This window comes from Oncorhynchus keta, chromosome 10, assembly GCF_023373465.1.
Source record: "Oncorhynchus keta strain PuntledgeMale-10-30-2019 chromosome 10, Oket_V2, whole genome shotgun sequence".
Lineage (NCBI taxonomy): Eukaryota > Metazoa > Chordata > Actinopteri > Salmoniformes > Salmonidae > Oncorhynchus > Oncorhynchus keta.
The window spans coordinates 16,528,304-16,552,303 of NC_068430.1; the positions used below are offsets into that span (position 1 = coordinate 16,528,304).

Genomic DNA, 24,000 nt, shown 5'->3' on the forward strand with positions numbered 1-24,000 from the left:
CTTATAAATGTATTAACTGCTCTGTTATCCAACCTTATAAATGTATTAACTGCTTTGTTATCCAACCTAATAAATGTATTAACTGCTCTGTTATCCAACCTTATAAACGTATTAACTGCTCTGTTATCCAACCTAATAAATGTATTAACTGCTCTGTTATCCAACCTAATAAATGTATTAACTGCTTTGTTATCCAACCTAATTAATGTATTAACTGCTCTGTTATCCAACCTAATAAATGTATTAACTACTTTGTTATCCAACCTTATAAACGTATTAACTGCTTTGTTATCCAACCTAATACATGTATTAACTGCTCTGTTATCCAACCTAATAAACGTATTAACTGCTCTGTTATCCAACCTTATAAATGTATTAACTGCTTTGTTATCCAACCTAATAAATGTATTAACTGCTTTGTTATCCAACCATATAAATGTATTAACTGCTTTGTTATCCAACCTAATAAACGTATTAACTGCTCTGTTATCCAACCTTATAAACGTATTAACTGCTCTGTTTTCCAACCTTATAAATGTATTAACTGCTTTGTTATACATTTACATTACATTTAAGTCATTTAGCAGACACTCTTATCCAGGGCTAACTTAAATGTATTAACTGCTCTGTTATCCAACCTAATAAACGTATTAACTGCTTTGTTATCCAACCTAATAAATGTATTAACTGCTCTGTTATCCAACCTTATAAACGTATTAACTGCTCTGTTATCCAACCTAATAAATGTATTAACTGCTCTGTTATCCAACCTATAAATGTATTAACTGCTCTGTTACCCAACCTAATAAATGTATTAACTGCTCTGTTATCCAACCTTATAAACGTATTAACTGCTCTGTTATCCAACCTAATAAATGTATTAACTGCTCTGTTATCCAACCTAATAAATGTATTAACTGCTCTGTTATCCAACATAATAAACGTATTAACTGCTTTGTTATCCAACCTAATAAACGTAAACTGCTCTGTTATCCAACCTAATAAACGTATTAACTGCTCTGTTATCCAACCTAATAAACATATTAACTGCTCTGTTTTCCAACCTAATAAATGTATTAACTGCTTTGTTATCCAACCATATAAATGTATTAACTGCTTTGTTATCCAACCTAATAAACGTATTAACTGCTCTGTTATCCAACCTTATAAACGTAAACTGCTCTGTTTTCCAACCTTATAAATGTATTAACTGCTTTGTTATACATTTACATTACATTTAAGTCATTTAGCAGACACTCTTATCCAGAGTGACTTAAATGTATTAACTGCTCTGTTATCCAACCTAATAAACGTATTAACTGCTTTGTTATCCAACCTAATAAATGTATTAACTGCTCTGTTATCCAACATAATAAACCTATTAACTGCTTTGTTATCCAACCTAATAAACATATTAAGTGCTTTGTTATCCAACCTAATAAATGTATTAACTGCTCTGTTATCCAACCTTATAAATTTATTAACTGCTTTGTTATCCAACCTTATAAATGTATTAACTGCTTTGTTATCCAACCTAATAAATGTATTAACTGCTCTGTTATCCAACCTTATAAATGTATTAACTGCTCTGTTATCCAACCTTATAAATGTATTAACTGCTTTGTTATCCAACCTAATAAATGTATTAACTGCTCTGTTATCCAACCTAATAAACGTATTAACTGCTCTGTTATCCAACCTAATAAATGTATTAACTGCTTTGTTATCCAACCTTATAATGTATTAACTGCTTTGTTATCCAACCTAATAAACATATTAACTGCTTTGTTATCGAACCTAATAAAAGTATTAACTGCTCTGTTATCCAACCTTATAAACGTATTAAGTGCTCTGTTATCCAACCTAATAAATGTATTAACTGCTCTGTTATCCAACCTTATAAATGTATTAACTGCTCTGTTATCCAACCTTATAAATGTATTAACTGCTTTGTTATCCAACCTAATAAATGTATTAACTGCTCTGTTATCCAACCTTATAAACGTATTAACTGCTCTGTTATCCAACCTAATAAATGTATTAACTGCTTTGTTATCCAACCTAATAAATGTATTAACTGCTTTGTTATCCAACCTAATAAATATATTAACTGCTCTGTTATCCAACCTAATAAACGTATTAACTACTTTGTTATCCAACCTTATAAACGTATTAACTGCTTTGTTATCCAACCTAATACATGTATTAACTGCTCTGTTATCCAACCTAATAAACGTATTAACTGCTCTGTTATCCAACCTTATAAATGTATTAACTGCTTTGTTATACATTTACATTACATTAAGTCATTTAGCAGACACTCTTATCCAGATTAAATGTAATCCAACCTAATAAACGTATTAACTGCTTTGTTATCCAACCTAATAAATGTATTAACTGCTCTGTTATCCAACATAATAAACCTATTAACTGCTTTGTTATCCAACCTAATAAACGTATTAACTGCTTTGTTATCCAACCTAATAAATACATTAACTGCTCTGTTATCCAACCTTATAAATGTATTAACTGCTTTGTTATCTTTAAATCCAACCTAATAAATGTATTAACTGCTCTGTTATCCAACCTTATAAATGTATTAACTGCTCTGTTATCCAACCTTATAAATGTATTAACTGCTTTGTTATCCAACCTAATAAATGTATTAACTGCTCTGTTATCCAACCTTATAAACGTATTAACTGCTCTGTTATCCAACCTAATAAATGTATTAACTGCTTTGTTATCCAACCTAATAAATGTATTAACTGCTTTGTTATCCAACCTAATAAATATATTAACTGCTCTGTTATCCAACCTAATAAACGTATGAACTGCTCTGTTATCCAACCTTATAAATGTATTAACTGCTTTGTTATCCAACCTAATAAATGTATTAACTGCTTTGTTATCCAACCATATAAATGTATTAACTGCTTTGTTATCCAACCTAATAAACGTATTAACTGCTCTGTTATCCAACCTTATAAACGTATTAAATGCTCTGTTTTCCAACCTTATAAATGTATTAACTGCTTTGTTATACATTTACATTACATTTAAGTCATTTAGCAGACACTCTTATCCAGAGTGACTTAAATGTATTAACTGCTCTGTTATCCAACCTAATAAACGTATTAACTGCTTTGTTATCCAACCTAATAAATGTATTAACTGCTCTGTTATCCAACATAATAAACCTATTAACTGCTTTGTTATCCAACCTAATAAACATATTAAGTGCTTTGTTATCCAACCTAATAAATGTATTAACTGCTCTGTTATCCAACCTTATAAATGTATTAACTGCTTTGTTATCCAACCTTATAAATGTATTAACTGCTTTGTTATCCAACCTAATAAATGTATTAACTGCTCTGTTATCCAACCTTATAAATGTATTAACTGCTCTGTTATCCAACCTTATAAATGTATTAACTGCTTTGTTATCCAACCTAATAAATGTATTAACTGCTCTGTTATCCAACCTAATAAACTTATTAACTGCTCTGTTATCCAACCTAATAAATGTATTAACTGCTTTGTTATCCAACCTTATAAATGTATTAACTGCTTTGTTATCCAACCTAATAAACATATTAACTGCTTTGTTATCGAACCTAATAAAAGTATTAACTGCTCTGTTATCCAACCTTATAAACGTATTAACTGCTCTGTTATCCAACCTTATAAATGTATTAACTGCTCTGTTATCCAACCTAATAAATGTATTAACTGCTCTGTTATCCAACCTTATAAATGTATTAACTGCTCTGTTATCCAACCTTATAAATGTATTAACTGCTTTGTTATCCAACCTAATAAATGTATTAAATGCTCTGTTATCCAACCTTATAAACGTATTAACTGCTCTGTTATCCAACCTAATAAATGCATTAACTGCTCTGTTATCCAACCTAATAAATGTATTAACTGCTTTGTTATCCAACCTAATTAATGTATTAACTGCAATCCCTAATAAATGTATTAACTACTTTGTTATCCAACCTTATAAACGTATTAACTGCTTTGTTATCCAACCTAATACATGTATTAACTGCTCTGTTATCCAACCTAATAAACGTATTAACTGCTCTGTTATCCAACCTTATAAATGTATTAACTGCTTTGTTATCCAACCTAATAAATGTATTAACTGCTTTGTTATCCAACCATATAAATGTATTAACTGCTTTGTTATCCAACCTAATAAACGTATTAACTGCTCTGTTATCCAACCTTATAAACGTATTAACTGCTCTGTTTTCCAACCTTATAAATGTATTAACTGCTTTGTTATACATTTACATTACATTAAGTCATTTAGCAGACACTCTTATCCAGAGCGACTTAAATGTATTAACTGCTCTGTTATCCAACCTAATAAACGTATTAACTGCTTTGTTATCCAACCTAATAAATGTATTAACTGCTCTGTTATCCAACATAATAAACCTATTAACTGCTTTGTTATCCAACCTAATAAACGTATTAAGTGCTTTGTTATCCAACCTAATAAATACATTAACTGCTCTGTTATCCAACCTTATAAATGTATTAACTGCTTTGTTATCCAACCTTATAAATGTATTAACTGCTTTGTTCTCCAACCTAATAAATGTATTAACTGCTCTGTTATCCAACCTTATAAATGTATTAACTGCTCTGTTATCCAACCTTATAAATGTATTAACTGCTTTGTTATCCAACCTAATAAATGTATTAACTGCTCTGTTATCCAACCTTATAAACGTATTAACTGCTCTGTTATCCAACCTAATAAATGTATTAACTGCTTTGTTATCCAACCTAATAAATGTATTAACTGCTTTGTTATCCAACCTAATAAATATATTAACTGCTCTGTTATCCAACCTAATAAACGTATTAACTGCTCTGTTATCCAACCTTATAAATGTATTAACTGCTTTGTTATCCAACCTAATAAATGTATTAACTGCTTTGTTATCCAACCATATAAATGTATTAACTGCTTTGTTATCCAACCTAATAAACGTATTAACTGCTCTGTTATCCAACCTTATAAACGTATTAACTGCTCTGTTTTCCAACCTTATAAATGTATTAACTGCTTTGTTATACATTTACATTACATTTAAGTCATTTAGCAGACACTCTTATCCAGAGTGACTTAAATGTATTAACTGCTCTGTTATCCAACCTAATAAACGTATTAACTGCTTTGTTATCCAACCTAATAAATGTATTAACTGCTCTGTTATCCAACATAATAAACCTATTAACTGCTTTGTTATCCAACCTAATAAACATATTAAGTGCTTTGTTATCCAACCTAATAAATGTATTAACTGCTCTGTTATCCAACCTTATAAATGTATTAACTGCTTTGTTATCCAACCTTATAAATGTATTAACTGCTTTGTTATCCAACCTAATAAATGTATTAACTGCTCTGTTATCCAACCTTATAAATGTATTAACTGCTCTGTTATCCAACCTTATAAATGTATTAACTGCTTTGTTATCCAACCTAATAAATGTATTAACTGCTCTGTTATCCAACCTAATAAACTTATTAACTGCTCTGTTATCCAACCTAATAAATGTATTAACTGCTTTGTTATCCAACCTTATAAATGTATTAACTGCTTTGTTATCCAACCTAATAAACATATTAACTGCTTTGTTATCGAACCTAATAAAAGTATTAACTGCTCTGTTATCCAACCTTATAAACGTATTAACTGCTCTGTTATCCAACCTTATAAATGTATTAACTGCTCTGTTATCCAACCTAATAAATGTATTAACTGCTCTGTTATCCAACCTTATAAATGTATTAACTGCTCTGTTATCCAACCTTATAAATGTATTAACTGCTTTGTTATCCAACCTAATAAATGTATTAAATGCTCTGTTATCCAACCTTATAAACGTATTAACTGCTCTGTTATCCAACCTAATAAATGCATTAACTGCTCTGTTATCCAACCTAATAAATGTATTAACTGCTTTGTTATCCAACCTAATTAATGTATTAACTGCTCTGTTATCCAACCTAATAAATGTATTAACTACTTTGTTATCCAACCTTATAAACGTATTAACTGCTTTGTTATCCAACCTAATACATGTATTAACTGCTCTGTTATCCAACCTAATAAACGTATTAACTGCTCTGTTATCCAACCTTATAAATGTATTAACTGCTTTGTTATCCAACCTAATACATGTATTAACTGCTTTGTTATCCAACCATATAAATGTATTAACTGCTTTGTTATCCAACCTAATAAACGTATTAACTGCTCTGTTATCCAACCTTATAAACGTATTAACTGCTCTGTTTTCCAACCTTATAAATGTATTAACTGCTTTGTTATACATTTACATTACATTTAAGTCATTTAGCAGACACTCTTATCCAGAGCGACTTAAATGTATTAACTGCTCTGTTATCCAACCTAATAAACGTATTAACTGCTTTGTTATCCAACCTAATAAATGTATTAACTGCTCTGTTATCCAACATAATAAACCTATTAACTGCTTTGTTATCCAACCTAATAAACGTATTAAGTGCTTTGTTATCCAACCTAATAAATGTATTAACTGCTCTGTTATCCAACCTTATAAATGTATTAACTGCTTTGTTATCCAACCTTATAAATGTATTAACTGCTTTGTTCTCCAACCTAATAAATGTATTAACTGCTCTGTTATCCAACCTTATAAATGTATTAACTGCTCTGTTATCCAACCTTATAAACTTATTAACTGCTCTGTTATCCAACCTAATAAATGTATTAACTGCTCTGTTATCCAACCTTATAAACTTATTAACTGCTCTGTTATCCAACCTAATAAATGTATTAACTGCTTTGTTATCCAACCTTATAAATGTATTAACTGCTTTGTTATCCAACCTAATAAACATATTAACTGCTTTGTTATCGAACCTAATAAAAGTATTAACTGCTCTGTTATCCAACCTTATAAACGTATTAACTGCTCTGTTATCCAACCTTATAAACGTATTAACTGCTCTGTTATCCAACCTTATAAACTTATTAAGTGCTCTGTTATCCAACCAACCTAATAAATGTATTAACTGCTCTTTTATCCAACCTTATGAATGTATTAACTGCTCTGTTATCCAACCTTATAAATGTATTAACTGCTTTGTTATCTAACCTAATAAATGTATTAACTGCTCTGTTATCCAACCTTATAAACGTATTAACTGCTCTGTTATCCAACCTAATAAATGTATTAACTGCTCTGTTATCCAACCTAATAAATGTATTAACTGCTTTGTTATCCAACCTAATTAATGTATTAACTGCTCTGTTATCCAACCTAATAAATGTATTAACTACTTTGTTATCCAACCTTATAAACGTATTAACTGCTTTGTTATCCAACCTAATACATGTATTAACTGCTCTGTTATCCAACCTAATAAACGTATTAACTGCTTTGTTATCCAACCTAATAAATGTATTAACTGCTAGGTAATCCAACCTAATAAACGTATTAACTGCTCTGTTATCCAACCTTATAAATGTATTAACTGCTCTGTTATCCAACCTTATAAATTTATTAACTGCTTTGTTATCCAACCTAATAAATGTATTAACTGCTCCGTTATCCAACCTAATACATGTATTAACTGCTCTGTTATCCAATCTAATAAACGTATTAACTGCTCTGTTATCCAACCGAATAAATGTATTAACTGCTCTGTTATCCAACCTAATAAACGTATTAACTGCTCTGTTATCCAACCTAATAAACGTATTGAGTGCTTTGTTATCCAACCTTATACATGTATTAACTGCTTTGTTATCCAACCTAATAAATGTATTAACTGCTTTGTTATCCAACCTAATACATGTATTAACTGCTTTGTTATCCAACCTAATAAATGTATTAACTGCTTTGTTATCCAACCATATAAATGTATTAACTGCTTTGTTATCCAACCTAATAAACGTATTAACTGCTCTGTTATCCAACTTTATAAACGTATTAACTGCTCTGTTATCCAACCTTATAAATGTATTAACTGCTTTGTTATCCAACCTAATAAATGTATTAACTGCTCTGTTATCCAACCTAATAAACGTATTAACTGCTCTGTTATCCAACCTTATAAATGTATTAACTGCTCTGTTATCCAACCGTATAAATGTATTAACTGCTTTGTTATCCAACCTAATAAATGTATTAACTGCTCTGTTATCCAACCTAATAAACGTATTAACTGCTCTGTCATCCAACCTTATAAATGTATTAACTGCTCTGTCATCCAACCTTATAAATGTATTAACTGCTTTGTTATCCAACCTAATAAATGTATTAACTGCTCTGTTATCCAACCTTATAAATGTATTAACTGCTCTGTTATCCAACCTTATAAATGTATTAACTGCTTTGTTATCCAACCTAATAAATGTATTAACTGCTCTGTTATCCAACCTAATAAACTTATTAACTGCTCTGTTATCCAACCTAATAAATGTATTAACTGCTTTGTTATCCAACCTTATAAATGTATTAACTGCTTTGTTATCCAACCTAATAAACATATTAACTGCTTTGTTATCGAACCTAATAAAAGTATTAACTGCTCTGTTATCCAACCTTATAAACGTATTAAGTGCTCTGTTATCCAACCTAATAAATGTATTAACTGCTCTGTTATCCAACCTTATAAATGTATTAACTGCTCTGTTATCCAACCTTATAAATGTATTAACTGCTTTGTTATCCAACCTAATAAATGTAATAACTGCTCTGTTATCCAACCTTATAAACTTATTAACTGCTCTGTTATCCAACCTAATAAATGTATTAACTGCTCTGTTATCCAACCTAATAAATGTATTAACTGCTTTGTCATCCAACCTAATTAATGTATTAACTGCTCTGTTATCCAACCTAATAAATGTATTAACTACTTTGTTATCCAACCTTATAAACGTATTAACTGCTTTGTTATCCAACCTAATACATGTATTAACTGCTCTGTTATCCAATCTAATAAACGTATTAACTGCTCTGTTATCCAACCGAATAAATGTATTAACTGCTCTGTTATCCAACCTAATAAACGTATTAACTGCTCTGTTATCCAACCTTATAAATGTATTAACTGCTCTGTTATCCAACCTTATAAATTTATTAACTGCTTTGTTATCCAACCTAATAAATGTATTAACTGCTCCGTTATCCAACCTAATACATGTATGAACTGCTCTGTTATCCAATCTAATAAACGTATTAACTGCTCTGTTATCCAACCGAATAAATGTATTAACTGCTCTGTTATCCAACCTAATAAACGTATTAACTGCTCTGTTATCCAACCTAATAAACGTAAATCCAACCTTATAAATGTATTAACTGCTTTGTTATCCAACCTAATAAATGTGCTTTGTTATCCAACCTAATACATGTAAATGTTTGTTAACCTAATAAATGTATTAACTTTTGTTATCCAACCATATAAATGTATTAACTACTTTGTTATCCAACCTAATAAACGTATTAACTGCTCTGTTATCCAACTTTATAAACGTATTAACTGCTCTGTTATCCAACCTTATAAATGTATTAACTGCTTTGTTATCCAACCTAATAAATGTATTAACTGCTCTGTTATCCAACCTAATAAACGTATTAACTGCTCAGTTATCCAACCTTATAAATGTATTAACTGCTCTGTTATCCAACCGTATAAATGTATTAACTGCTTTGTTATCCAACCTAATAAATGTATTAACTGCTCTGTTATCCAACCTAATAAACGTATTAACTGCTCTGTCATCCAACCTTATAAATGTATTAACTGCTCTGTCATCCAACCTTATAAATGTATTAACTGCTTTGTTATCCAACCTAATAAATGTATTAACTGCTCTGTTATCCAACCTTATAAATGTATTAACTGCTCTGTTATCCAACCTTATAAATGTATTAACTGCTTTGTTATCCAACCTAATAAATGTATTAACTGCTCTCTTATCCAACCTAATAAACTTATTAACTGCTCTGTTATCCAACCTAATAAATGTATTAACTGCTTTGTTATCCAACCTAATAAATGTATTAACTGCTCTGTTATCCAACCTTATAAACTTATTAACTGCTCTGTTATCCAACCTAATAAATATATTAACTGCTCTGTTATCCAACCTAATAAATGTATTAACTGCTTTGTTATCCAACCTAATTAATGTATTAACTGCTCTGTTATCCAACCTAATAAATGTATTAACTACTTTGTTATCCAACCTTATAAACGTATTAACTGCTTTGTTATCCAACCTAATACATGTATTAACTGCTCTGTTATCCAACCTAATAAACGTATTAACTGCTTTGTTATCCTACCTAATAAATGTATTAACTGCTAGGTAATCCAACCTAATAAACGTATTAACTGCTCTGTTATCCAACCTTATAAATGTATTAACTGCTCTGTTATCCAACCTTATAAATGTATTAACTGCTTTGTTATCCAACCTAATAAATGTATTAACTGCTCCGTTATCCAACCTAATACATGTATTAACTGCTCTGTTATCCAACCGAATAAATGTATTAACTGCTCTGTTATCCAACCTAATAAACGTATTAACTGCTCTGTTATCCAACCTAATAAACGTATTGAGTGCTTTGTTATCCAACCTTATAAATATATTAACTGCTTTGTTATCCAACCTAATAAATGTATTAACTGCTTTGTTATCCAACCTAATACATGTATTAACTGCTTTGTTATCCAACCTAATAAATGTATTAACTGCTTTGTTATCCAACCTAATAAATGTATTAACTGCTTTGTTATCCAACCTAATAAACGTATTAACTGCTCTGTTATCCAACCTTATAAACGTATTAACTGCTCTGTTATCCAACCTTATAAATGTATTAACTGCTTTGTTATCCAACCTAATAAATGTATTAACTGCTCTGTTATCCAACCTAATAAACGTATTAACTGCTCTGTTATCCAACCTTATAAATGTATTAACTGCTCTGTTATCCAACCGTATAAATGTATTAACTGCTTTGTTATCCAACCTAATAAATGTATTAACTGCTCCGTTATCCAACCTTATAAATGATTGGCTTTTTGAAATATCCCGAACTGATTTTCAATATTTTCTCTCTTGGGGGAGAAACTAACAGCAATTAATCAAAGGGCCTGTCTGAACATAATGCAAACAGTCAAATTGCCTGTCTGAACATCATGATGCAAATAATTGTCTTCCCTGGACGGTTACCTCTAAAATACTCCCTCCTCTGCAGAACTTCCTTTCAGTCACTAGAATAGTATAGCTATCTTCAAGGACATTCCGTTCCCTTCCGGCTACCCGGATAAGGCACTAAATAAACTTCAGTTAGTGCTAAATACGGCTGCTAGAATCTTGACTACGACCCCAAAATTTGATCAGTGCTGACTTCCTTCCCTGCACTGAAACTTGAAACGGGTCGGTTGAGCTAACGTAGGTTAATGCGATTAGCATGAGTTTGTAAGTAACAAGAACATTTCCCAGGACATAACACATGTCTGATATTGGCAGAAAGCTTAAATTCTTGTTAATCTAACTGCACTGTCCGATTTACAGTAGCTATTACAGTGACATAACACCATGCTATTGTTTGAGGAGAGTGCACAGTTTTGAACATGAAAAGTTATTAATAAACAAATTAGGCACAGTTGGGCAGTCTTGATACAAAATGTTGAACAGAAATGCAATGGTTCAATGGATCAGTCTAAAACTTTGCACATACACTGCTGCCATCTAGTGGCCAAAATCTAAATTGCAACTGGGCTGGAATAATACATTATGGCCTTTCTCTTGTATTTCAAAGATGACATTACAAAGAAATACAAAATAAAAGTTCCACATCTATTGTGTTATATTCCCGTACATTCCTTTCACATTTCCATAAACTACAAAGTGTTTATTTTCAAATGGTACCAACAATATGCATATCCTTGCTTCAGGGCCTGAGTTACAGGCAGTTAGATTTGGGTATATCATTTTAGATGAAAGTTGAAAAAAGAGGCGGATCCTTAAGAGGTTTAAGTCATTACTTGAAGACTAATCTCTTTAGTAGGTCCTATGCTTGAGTGTAGTATGGCTCAGGGGTGCGAAGGTGAACGGCAAGGCACTGAAGCGACGAACCACCCTTGCTGTCTATGCCTGGCCGGCTCCCCTCTCTCTACTGGGATTCTCTGCCTCTAACACTATTACGGGGGTTGAGTCACTGGCTTACTAGTGCTCTTCCATGCCGTCCCTAGGAGGGGTGCGTCACTTGAGTGGGTTGAGTCACAGATGTGATCTTCCTGTACGGTTTTGTGCCCCCCTCGGGCTCGTGTGGTAGAGGAGATGTTCGTGGGCTATACTCAACATTGTCTCAGGGTAGTACGTTGGTTTATATCCCTCTAGTGCTTTGGCAAAGTGGGTGGGGTTATATCCTGCCTGGTTGGCCCTGTCCGGAGGTATCGTCGGATGGGGCGACAGTGTCCTCCGACCCACCCCTGTCTCAGTCTCCAGTATCTATGCTGCAATAGTTTATGTGCCGGGGGGCTAGGGTCAGTCTGTCATATCTGGTGTAATTCTCTTATCTTATCTGGTGTCCTATGTGAATTTAAGTATGCTCCCTCTAATTCTCTCTCTCCCTCTCTCCCTCCCCTCCCGGAGGACCTGAGCCCTAGGATCATGCCTCACGACTACCTGGCCTGATGACTCCTGGCTGACCCCAGTCCACATGCTCGTGCTGCTGCTCCAGTTTCAACTATTCTGCCTGCGGCTAGGGAACCCTGACCTGTTCACCGGATGTGTTACCTTGTCCCGGACCTGCTGTTTTCGACTCTCTCTCTACCGCACCTGCTGCCTCGACCTCTGAATGCTCGGCTATGAAAATCCAACTGACATTTATTCCTGAGGTGCTGACCTGTTGCATCCTCTACAACCACTGATTATTATTTGACCCTGCTGGTGATCTATGAACATTTGAACATCTTGAAGAACAATCTGGCCTTAATGGCCATGTACCCTTATTATCTCCACCCGGCACAGCCAGAAGAGGACTGGCCACCCCTCAGAACCTGGTTCCCCTCTAGGTTTCTTCTTAGGTTCCTGCCTTTATCTAACCACGGCGGCAGGTATCCTAGTGGTTAGAGCGACGGGTCAGTAACCGAAAGGTTGCTGGATCGAATCCCTGAGCTGGCAAGGAAAAATCTGTCGTTCTGCCCCTGATCAAGCCAGTTAACCCCCGGGTGTCGAAGACGTGGATGTCGATTAAGGCCCCTTGCACTTCTCTGATTCAGAGTGGTTGGGTTAAATGCAGAAGACACATTTCAGTTGAATGCATTCAGTTGTACAATTGACTAGGTATCCCCCTTGTATTCTAGGGATTTTTTCCCTGCCACTGTGCTTCTGCATTGTTTGGGGTTTTCTGCTAATGTAAAAAGGGCTTTATAAATAAATGTGATTGATTGCAACACTTTAAGAAGATATGGAACTAACCCCTCCAGCATGTTCCTATATGGAAATAACTATTTCCCCCTCTGGAAACATCAACTCTCTAACAGGTGCAGTAGCATCCACTTACCTCCAGGGCTCTCCTCTTGCTAGTGAGCAGCTTGGCGATGTCTCGTGCCACCCTCTCCACCAGGTCCTTGGGATTGTTCCTCTTGATGTCAAACTGACTCTTCTTCTCATTGTAAATCTACAGAGAGAACACAGGAGTCAAAGATTAGTTCAAAATGCCTGTCAGTTTCTGATGTGAGTCACGAGAGCCACGTAACACTGGCCATTGCTATGCTTTCTATTTTCAACACACACACACTTAGCACACAGTTAACACACAGCACACACACACAGCACACACACACTTAGCAGGTAATTTCATGTAGCTAATAGGGCAGAGCTGTCCTTATTGACAGTGCACCCTAACCAGCCGACGTCTGTGGGGTAATACCAAGCAAGCCACTAAATGCACACACAAGCTAAATGTCCAAGATCCCTTAGTGAAAAGTGATAATGAACGTAATCGGGAGAGACAAAGACAGAAGCGCGTGACCAGAAACGAGAACAGGGGCGATGACAGCCAACCAGAAGCCAGAATCATGGCAGATGTTTGTCCACACAGAGAGGCTGTGCACATCTTTATGGGCTCTGGCCAAAAGTAGTGCTGCATTATAGGCTATAGGAATATACTGTAGGATGCTATGTCAGACCCAGCCAGAGAAATGCACTCTTCTCCCAGTATCCTCTGTTTCACCTGAACAAGTAGTCCTCAGCAGTGGTTCTGTGTCTGAGCTCTGGCAGGCAGACATTCTCTGTGGTCCACAGCAGGCCACGTCCCTTGGGTTTAAAACTGATCCTGACTGCCATATAAGACACTACACTGTGGTGCAATACGGCACACTTTCACACTGCAAAACCACCCTCACTCTGGCTTGGTGGGTTTGTAGTACACTATTAGAAAAAAGGGTTCTAACATGATTATTCAGCTGTCCCTATAGGATACCCCTATTTAATTATAGGTAGAACCCTTTTTGGTCCTATTTAGAACCCTTTTGGGTTCCATGTAGAAACCCCTGTGGAAAGGGTTCTACTTGGAACAAAAAAAAGGTTATTCAAAGGGTTCTCCTATGGGGACAGCCAAATAACCCTTTCAGGTTCTAGATAGTGCTATTTTTTAAGAGTGTAGGACTATTTCACAAGCCTTTTTTCATGTACAGTTGATGTGATTAGACTACGTACATTGGGGCTGAGTAAGCTATGTGTTATAAGGAGAAAGCAATGTGTGGGAATGTGTTTTGATGATTAATACATTTACATACTCTCTCTTGATTGGTGCATTAATAAAAGTGAAATTACAACCACAGAAATCTGATTTACTTCCTCTTGTACTTCCTGAAAAATTGTGGAGGGGTAATATTTAAGGCCCGAGGAGGTGTGGTATGTGGCCAGTATACCACAGCAAAGGGCTTTTCTTAGGCACGACGCAATGCAATGCCACAAACCCCTGAGGTGCCTTCTTGCTATTATAAACTGGTTACCAACGTAATTAGAGCAGTATAAATACCCGTGGTATACAGTCTGATATTCCACGGCTGTCAGCCAATCAGCACTCAGGGTTCGAACCCCCCAGTTTATAAATAACTATCATTTATAGGAGCTATTTATATGCTGAGATTTCCGTGTTTTGTGTGCAGCGATTAGAAGAGGAAAATGTCAGCCTCCATCACCTATGATCCATCACTGTCAGGCTAAAAGGTAGGTGTGCAGAGAGGCAGCCAGTAAAATCTGAACTCATCATGAGGGGCCACTGTGGCTCGCGGGTCTGCGTACCCACATCCATACCCACATATGCAGTCAGAGCTGGCCCTAGCCTTTTTGGGGCCGTACGTTACATTTTGTTAGGGGGCCCCGCCTCTTTGCGAGCAAAAGATTGATAGCGGAGAGACTTTTGAAAAGAAATTAATCTCCTGCAATTCTACACATTTTACCATAGGGCGGAGATAAATGTTTTCAGATTTTAATATGATATTTGAGTTTAGATAGCCGGCCGCTAGACTAATTTACCAAACCAAAAAATGATTGGCAGACATGGGCTAATTGAGTGACTGCTGATCCACGAACAGACTTCGGATGGATACGCAGGCCTACAAAAGGGAGGCCAGTTGCCCACTCCTGGCCAGTGCGCATTTCTAGCCTGGTGCGCTATATTCCAGCTCCTCACATTGGCCGGGCTAGAACACATCCAGCCAGGACGGGTTGTGTCAGCTTTACACTCCAGACCTCCAGTACGCCTCCACAGCCCAGTACATCCTGTTCCTGCTCCCCGCACTCGCACTGAGGTGCGTGTCTCCAGCCCAGTACCACCAGTGCCAACACCACGCACCAGGCTTCCTGTGTGTCTCCAGAGCCCTGTACGCCCTGTTCCTCCTCCCCGCACTCGCCCTGAGGTGCGTGTCTCCAGCCCGGTACCACCAGTGCCGGCACAACACACCAGGCCACTAGTGAGCATCCAGGGTCCAGTACTCCCTGTTCCTGCTCCTCGCACTTGCCCTGAGGTGCGTGTCTTCGGCCCAGTACCACCAGTACCGGCACCACGCACCAGGCCTACAGTGCGCCTCGCCAGTCCAGAGCGTCCGGCAACAGTACCCAGTCCAGAGCGTCCGGCTACAGTACCCAGTCCAGAGCGTCCGGCTACAGTACCCAGTCCAGAGCGTCCGGCTACAGTACCCAGCCCAGAGCGTCCAGCTACAGTACCCAGTCCAGAGCATCCGACTACAGTACCCAGTCCAGAGCGTCCGGCTACAGTACCCAGTCCAGAGCGTCCGGCTACAGTACCCAGTCCAGAGCGTCCGGCTACAGTACCCAGCCCAGAGCGTCCAGCTACAGTACCCAGTCCAGAGCATCCGACTACAGTACCCAGTCCAGAGCGTCCGGCTACAGTACCCAGTCCAGAGCGTCCGGCTACAGTACCCAGTCCAGAGCGTCCGGCTACAATACCCAGCCCAGAGCGTCCAGCTACAGTACCCAGTCCAGAGCATCCGACTACAGTACCCAGTCCAGAGCGTCCGGCTACAGTACCCAGTCCAGAGCGTCCGGCTACAGTACCCAGTCCAGAGCGTCCGGCTACAGTACCCAGCCCAGAGCGTCCAGCTACAGTACCCAGTCCAGAGCATCCGACTACAGTACCCAGTCCAGAGCGTCCGGCAACAGTCTACAGACCGGAATCTCCTACGACGGACCACAGACCGGAACATACCACGATGGGTCGCAGTTCAGAACATACTACGACGGGTCGCAGTCTGGAACCTACCACGACGGGTCGCAGTCCGGAACATACCACGACGGGTCGCAGTCCGGAACATACTACGACGGGTCGCAGTCTGGAACCTACTACGACGGGTCGCAGTCCGGAACCTACCACGACGGGTCGCAGTTCAGAACATACTACGACGGGTCACAGTCCGGAACATACCACGACGGGTCGCAGTCCGGAACATACCACGACGGGTCGCAGTCCGGAACATACTACGACAGGTCGCAGTCTGGAAACTACTACGACGGGTCGCAGTCTGGAACCTACCACGACGGGTCGCAGTCTGGAACCTACCCCGACGGGTCGCAGTCCGGAACATACCACGACGGGTCGCAGTCCGGAACCTACCCCGACGGGTCGCAGTCTGGAACCTACCCCGACGGGTCGCAGTCTGGAACCTACCCCGACAGGTCGCAGTCCGGAACATACCACGACGGGTCGCAGTCCGGAACCTACCCCGACGGGTCGCAGTCTGGAACCTACCCCGACGGGTCGCAGTCTGGAACCTACCCCGACAGGTCGCAGTCCGGAACATACCACGACGGGTCGCAGTCCGGAACCTACCCCGACGGGTAGCAGTCCGGAACCTACCAGTCCGGATCCGCTAGAGTCTCCCTCCAGTCTGGATCCGCTAGAGCCTCCCTCCAGTCCGGATCCGCCAGAGTCTCCCTCCAGTCCGGATCCGCCAGAGTCTCCCTCCAATCCAGAGGCGCCACTCACTCCAGACTCGACCATCAGTCCAGTGGCGTCCTCTAATCCGTGGTCGGCGGTGAGGGTTCCCGCTCCAGAGACATTAAGTAAGTGTGACGAGTCAGAAATGGAGCGGGGTCCACGTCCTGAGCCAGAACCGTCACCTCGGAGTCATGCCCACCCAGACCCTCCCATATAGGTTTAGATGTGCGGCCGGGAGTCCACATCTTTGGGGGGGGGTTACTGTCACGCCCTGACCTTAGTGTTCTTTGTTTTCTTTATTGTTTTGGTTAGGTCAGGGTGTGACATGGGTGATGTATGCGTTTTTGTACTGTCTAGGGTTTTTGTAGGTATATGGGGTTGTTTACCATCTAGGTGTTTATGTATGTTTATGTTTGCCCAGATTGGTTCTCAATTAGAGGCAGCTGTTTATCGTTGTCTCTGATTGGGAACCATATTTAGGCAGCCATCTTCTTTGGGTATTTCGTGGGTTATTGTCTATGTCTCGTTGCCTGTGTCTGCACATATGTAGTATAGCTTCACATTAGTTTTTTTTGTGTTTTTTTGTAGTTTGTTTAGTGTCCGTCTTCATTAAAATATAACATGTATTCAAATCACGCTGCGCACACACACACACACACACACACACAAACGCCATTTGAGAGGAGGGCATTTCTCAAGGTGGAAGAAGTCATTAACACATCATCTTATTAACCCATGGGAAGTTTTCTCTGCTCCATTGACACACTACAAACCCTGACTCTTTTCAAGTGATTTTCCCAAGTTGATTTAAAAACCACGCCAAATTTGTTTTAAAATCAATATTCATTCTCTAGTCCCTGCCGCTGAATACTTATGTAAATGTGATATTTCAGTTTTTATTTGCTAACATTTCTAAAAACCTGTTTTTACTTTGTCATTATGGGGTATTTTGTGTAGATTGATGAGGAGAAAAAAACATGAATCCATTTTAGAATAAGGCTGTAACGTAACAAAATGTGGAAAAAGAGAAGGGCTCTGAATACTTTCTGAATGCACTTTAAACAAAATAGACAGATGAAGGTAGACGTGCATCAGTAGCCTTCGAGATTTCACACTTTATTCTCCTCGTTTTATGAGATATACTGTACATTCATTATATCTACTAGACTGCAGCGAGCACCCTCTTCTGGACAGTCACATACACACTGGGCATGTTGTACCATTGTCTTAAGCCTCACTAGACTATATCTCTATCTGGATCTATGAGCACAAACCTGTCTGAGTGCTTGTAGTGTACTCCGCCTGCAACTCAGCAATAACAGCCCAGCACAGACAAATAAAGTGGGATCGTATTGTACTGTGCTCGCAGCTCTGACAGATGCTAGCACCACGGAGAGAGAGGGGGATCCAGGTACTGTATCTCTATGGGGAACACTCGCTAATGAGCAGTCCTTGGCTGAAGCTCAAATGGCACCCGATTCCCAGTGTAGTGCGCTACTAGAAGATTCTAGAAGAACCACACAACTAGTCTGACGACGGCAAGAGCCCTCTCCCAGGCATCCAGTTACATGTAAGTGGAGGTAGGTGGATCATACAGTATTTGGAAAGCAATATGTTTGGGATAGGGAAACACTTGGTACCACAAGTAAAAATGCGAAATTTAACATATTCAATTGTCAATGAATTTATTTAGCTAGATATTTGCATACAGTACTGTGTGCAGTTTTCTTATAAAGTCATACTGACACGCTCCCAGCAGCATTCGTTACATTCAAATCCAACCCTTGTCATCACTTGTGGATCTATTCAGAAAGGTAAAATTGCATACAGTTGAAATTGGAAGTGTTGGAGGGGGGCATGCTGTATGTATATCATAGCAGTGTTGGAGGGGGGCATGCTGTATGTATATCATAGCAGTGTTGGAGGGGGCATGCTGTATGTATATCATAGCAGTGTTGAGGGGGAATGCTGTATGTATATCATAGCAGTGTTGGAGGGGGGCATGCTGTATGTATATCATAGCAGTGTTGGAGGGGGCAATGCTGTATGTATATCATAGCAGTGTTGGAGGGGGAATGCTGTATGTATATCATAGCAGTGTTGGAGGGGGCATGCTGTATGTATATCATAGCAGTGTTGGAGGGGGCATGCTGTATGTATATCATAGCAGTGTTGAGGGGGAATGCTGTATGTATATCATAGCAGTGTTGGAGGGGGCATGCTGTATGTATATCATAGCAGTGTTGAGGGGGGAATGCTGTATGTATATCATAGCAGTGTTGAGGGGGAATGCTGTATGTATATCATAGCAGTGTTGAGGGGGGAATGCTGTATGTATATCATAGCAGTGTTGAGGGGGCATGCTGTATGTATATCATAGCAGTGTTGGAGGGGGCATGCTGTATGTATATCATAGCAGTGTTGGAGGGGGCATGCTGTATGTATATCATAGCAGTGTTGGAGGGGGCATGCTGTATGTATATCATAGCAGTGTTGGAGGGGGCATGCTGTATGTATATCATAGCAGTGTTGGAGGGGGCATGCTGTATGTATATCATAGCAGTGTTGGAGGGGGCATGCTGTATGTATATCATAGCAGTGTTGGAGGGGGCATGCTGTATGTATATCATAGCAGTGTTGGAGGGGGCATGCTGTATGTATATCATAGCAGTGTTGGAGGGGGCATGCTGTATGTATATCATAGCAGTGTTGGAGGGGGAATGCTGTATGTATATCATAGCAGTGTTGGAGGGGGGCATGCTGTATGTATATCATAGCAGTGTTGGAGGGGGGCATGCTGTATGTATATCATAGCAGTGTTGGAGGGGGCATGCTGTATGTATATCATAGCAGTGTTGGAGGGGGGCATGCTGTATGTATATCATAGCAGTGTTGGAGGGGGGCATGCTGTATGTATATCATAGCAGTGTTGGAGGGGGGCATGCTGTATGTATATCATAGCAGTGTTGGAGGGGGGCATGCTGTATGTATATCATAGCAGTGTTGGAGGGGGGCATGCTGTATGTATATCATAGCAGTGTTGGAGGGGGGCATGCTGTATGTATATCATAGCAGTGTTGGAGGGGGCATGCTGTATGTATATCATAGCAGTGTTGGAGGGGGCATGCTGTATGTATATCATAGCAGTGTTGGAGGGGGGCATGCTGTATGTATATCATAGCAGTGTTGGAGGGGGCATGCTGTATGTATATCATAGCAGTGTTGAGGGGGGAATGCTGTATGTATATCATAGCAGTGTTGGAGGGGGGCATGCTGTATGTATATCATAGCAGTGTTGGAGGGGGGCATGCTGTATGTATATCATAGCAGTGTTGGAGGGGGGCATGCTGTATGTATATCATAGCAGTGTTGGAGGGGGGCATGCTGTATGTATATCATAGCAGTGTTGGAGGGGGGCATGCTGTATGTATATCATAGCAGTGTTGGAGGGGGGCATGCTGTATGTATATCATAGCAGTGTTGGAGGGGGGCATGCTGTATGTATATCATAGCAGTGTTGAGGGGGTATATCATGCTGTATGTATATCATAGCAGTGTTGGAGGGGGCATGCTGTATGTATATCATAGCAGTGTTGGAGGGGGCATGCTGTATGTATATCATAGCAGTGTTGGAGGGGGCATGCTGTATGTATATCATAGCAGTGTTGGAGGGGGCATGCTGTATGTATATCATAGCAGTGTTGGAGGGGGCATGCTGTATGTATATCATAGCAGTGTTGGAGGGGGCATGCTGTATGTATATCATAGCAGTGTTGGAGGGGGCATGCTGTATGTATATCATAGCAGTGTTGGAGGGGGCATGCTGTATGTATATCATAGCAGTGTTGGAGGGGGCATGCTGTATGTATATCATAGCAGTGTTGGAGGGGGCATGCTGTATGTATATCATAGCAGTGTTGGAGGGGGCATGCTGTATGTATATCATAGCAGTGTTGGAGGGGGCATGCTGTATGTATATCATAGCAGTGTTGGAGGGGGCATGCTGTGTTGGGGGGGCATGTATATCATAGCAGTGTTGGAGGGGGCATGCTGTATGTATATCATAGCAGTGTTGGAGGGGGCATGCTGTATGTATATCATAGCAGTGTTGGAGGGGGCATGCTGTATGTATATCATAGCAGTGTTGGAGGGGGCATGCTGTATGCATATCATAGCAGTGTTGAAGGGGGCATGCTGTATGTATATCATAGCAGTGTTGGAGGGGGCATGCTGTATGTATATCATAGCAGTGTTGGAGGGGGCATGCTGTATGTATATCATAGCAGTGTTGGAGGGGGGCATGCTGTATGTATATCATAGCAGTGTTGGAGGGGGCATGGAGGGGGGGGCATATGTAAGTCTCTGGAGGGGGCATGTAATGTAAATGTATGTATATCATAGCAGTGTCAGAAGCTCAAATAATGAAATGTGTGATTTGGACTGACTTCACAGTAAAAAGACATGACTATCAGTGATGTGACTGAGTCATGTCTATGATGCCCGGACAGTTTCCTGGATATGACTGTAATTAACACAGCAGAGGAGGAAACTGGCAGTTGTGGTGGCTCTGTAGTGTGGATAGGGCCAATGGAGCCGGTTGGTCGCAACACTAGCACAGGATCTGAAAGAGTTGGCATGCCAATCCAAGCCAATATGCTCACCCTGGCAGTCATGAGAGTGACACACACATGTGTGGTGCACTCACACACGGATGATTAGCTATGATAACTGGTTGCTGTGTGCCAAGCTCGGAGTGTGTGAGTGTAAACACGCAGATGGAGAGTAGGGTGTGGTGACACTCCAGAGAATCTCTGTTAAAACAGGACTCTCTCTGCTCCATCTTTATCCAATCAGAGAGCCACCGTTCTCTGCTTGTCCAATCACAACTCAGCATCTCTTCCCCTCCGTGACTCTACTCCCGCTTCCTAAAAAAGAGTTCTGAAAGCTGCAAAATCATTTCAAACACCTCTATGTTCGCTATCTCAGAAATCCTCAAATGATTCTGCCATCAACACAGTCTAAATAACTCTAAAGAGAAAAACTATAATAAATAAATAAAAAGGAAAATTATGTTCGGCTCCCACTTTGTTGAAAAATAGAATTTTGTTTGTTGGGGCCTTTCTACTGTTTGTTCTGACAGCAGCCTATGTCTGTGTCTAAGAGACAGGACTGCTTATTGCTCTGTGAAGTCAGCCACAATAGGAGGCATCAGACTGGTGCCGGCTGAGGGTGACAGAGACAGATGCCACATCATTAAGGAATATTAGCGGGCTCTGCCGAGCAGACCGAGCCAGTATCCACAGGCCCCGGGAACAGTTCAATAAGGGAGAACACAGGCAGGGAGAAATAATGGCACGACACGGCACGGCACCGCACAGCAGCCCCCCAGAGGAGCTCAATAAGACACAACAAACCAGGACCGCCAAGACCGACCGTCAGAGTTCAGTAAGACTGAGAAGACAGAACAGTCAGGGATGGCTGGCACTGGAGGCACGACCCTCCAGAGGATTTTAGTGAGACAGAACAGGAGAGTTGACTGCTATGGTGGCTGGCCTTAATGTGTCATTCAGAGTGTTCTGCTTTGTTGTTGAGTTGGGGGGGACACTGTCACAAAAAACCTTACAAGTATGTAAGTGCAGAGAGAAAACATACATGGTAATATAACATATAAATACTGTAGGCCTATCCACTCTGCCACTAAAGTGGAGTCCAACTCAACAGTGATCCAAGCCAGAGTGATCAACTGCAAAGCTACTGGTTCACTGAGTCAAACAGCCTGAGCATGGTGCATCACAGGAAACTACATCTAAATATTTACACACACTAGCCCTGAGGGAGAGGCGTATATTAGAGACACAGAGGAAGACAACGAGAAAGAAAGAGAGAATGAGAAAGAGAGAGAACGAGAGAGAGAGAGAATGAGAGAGAACGAGAGAGAACGAGAAAGAACGAGAGAAGGAGAGAGAGAGACGAGGAGAGAGAGAGAGATATGAGGAGATAGAGGGAGAGAGAGAGACAGACAACATGATGTGTAACATGATCAGAGGGACTGTCAGCCAGGATAAACAAAATACACAAGTCACACACTCACACCTACATGCACACACTCATAAATATATATATACACACACACACACACACACACACACATAAATATATATATATACACACACACACACACACACACACGCAGCGCTATGCCACATAGTCAGGCCTTTGCGTAGACAACACCCTGTCAGATCTACCTAGTGGAACCAAGGACAGGGGCACTGTATCCACCAGTATGTCTGTCTGTCTGTCTGTCTGTCTGTCTGTCTGTCTGTCTGTCTGTCTGTCTGTCTGTCTGTCTGTCTGTCTGTCTGTCTGTCTGTCTGTCTGTCTGTCTGTCTGTCTGTCTGTCTGTCAGTCAGCCTGTCTGTCTGTCTGTCTGTCTGGAACTATCTGCTACTGTCAACTGTCTGTCTGCCAGCCAGCCAGCCA

The 24,000-nt window shown here is 39.5% G+C and overlaps 1 protein-coding gene across 4 annotated transcripts in view; it reads right to left on the reverse strand.

Moving 5' to 3' along the window:
* LOC118388289 (voltage-dependent calcium channel subunit alpha-2/delta-2-like) overlaps window positions 1–24,000 on the reverse strand; it is a 407,521-nt gene that overhangs the window by 307,254 nt on the left and 76,267 nt on the right. For all 4 annotated transcript variants that reach the window (XM_052526555.1, XM_052526554.1, XM_052526556.1 and 1 more), the window contains exon 3: window positions 13,618–13,734. In XM_052526555.1, coding sequence (XP_052382515.1) covers window positions 13,618–13,734 — 117 coding nt within the window. The remainder of the gene's footprint in view (window positions 1–13,617; window positions 13,735–24,000) is intronic.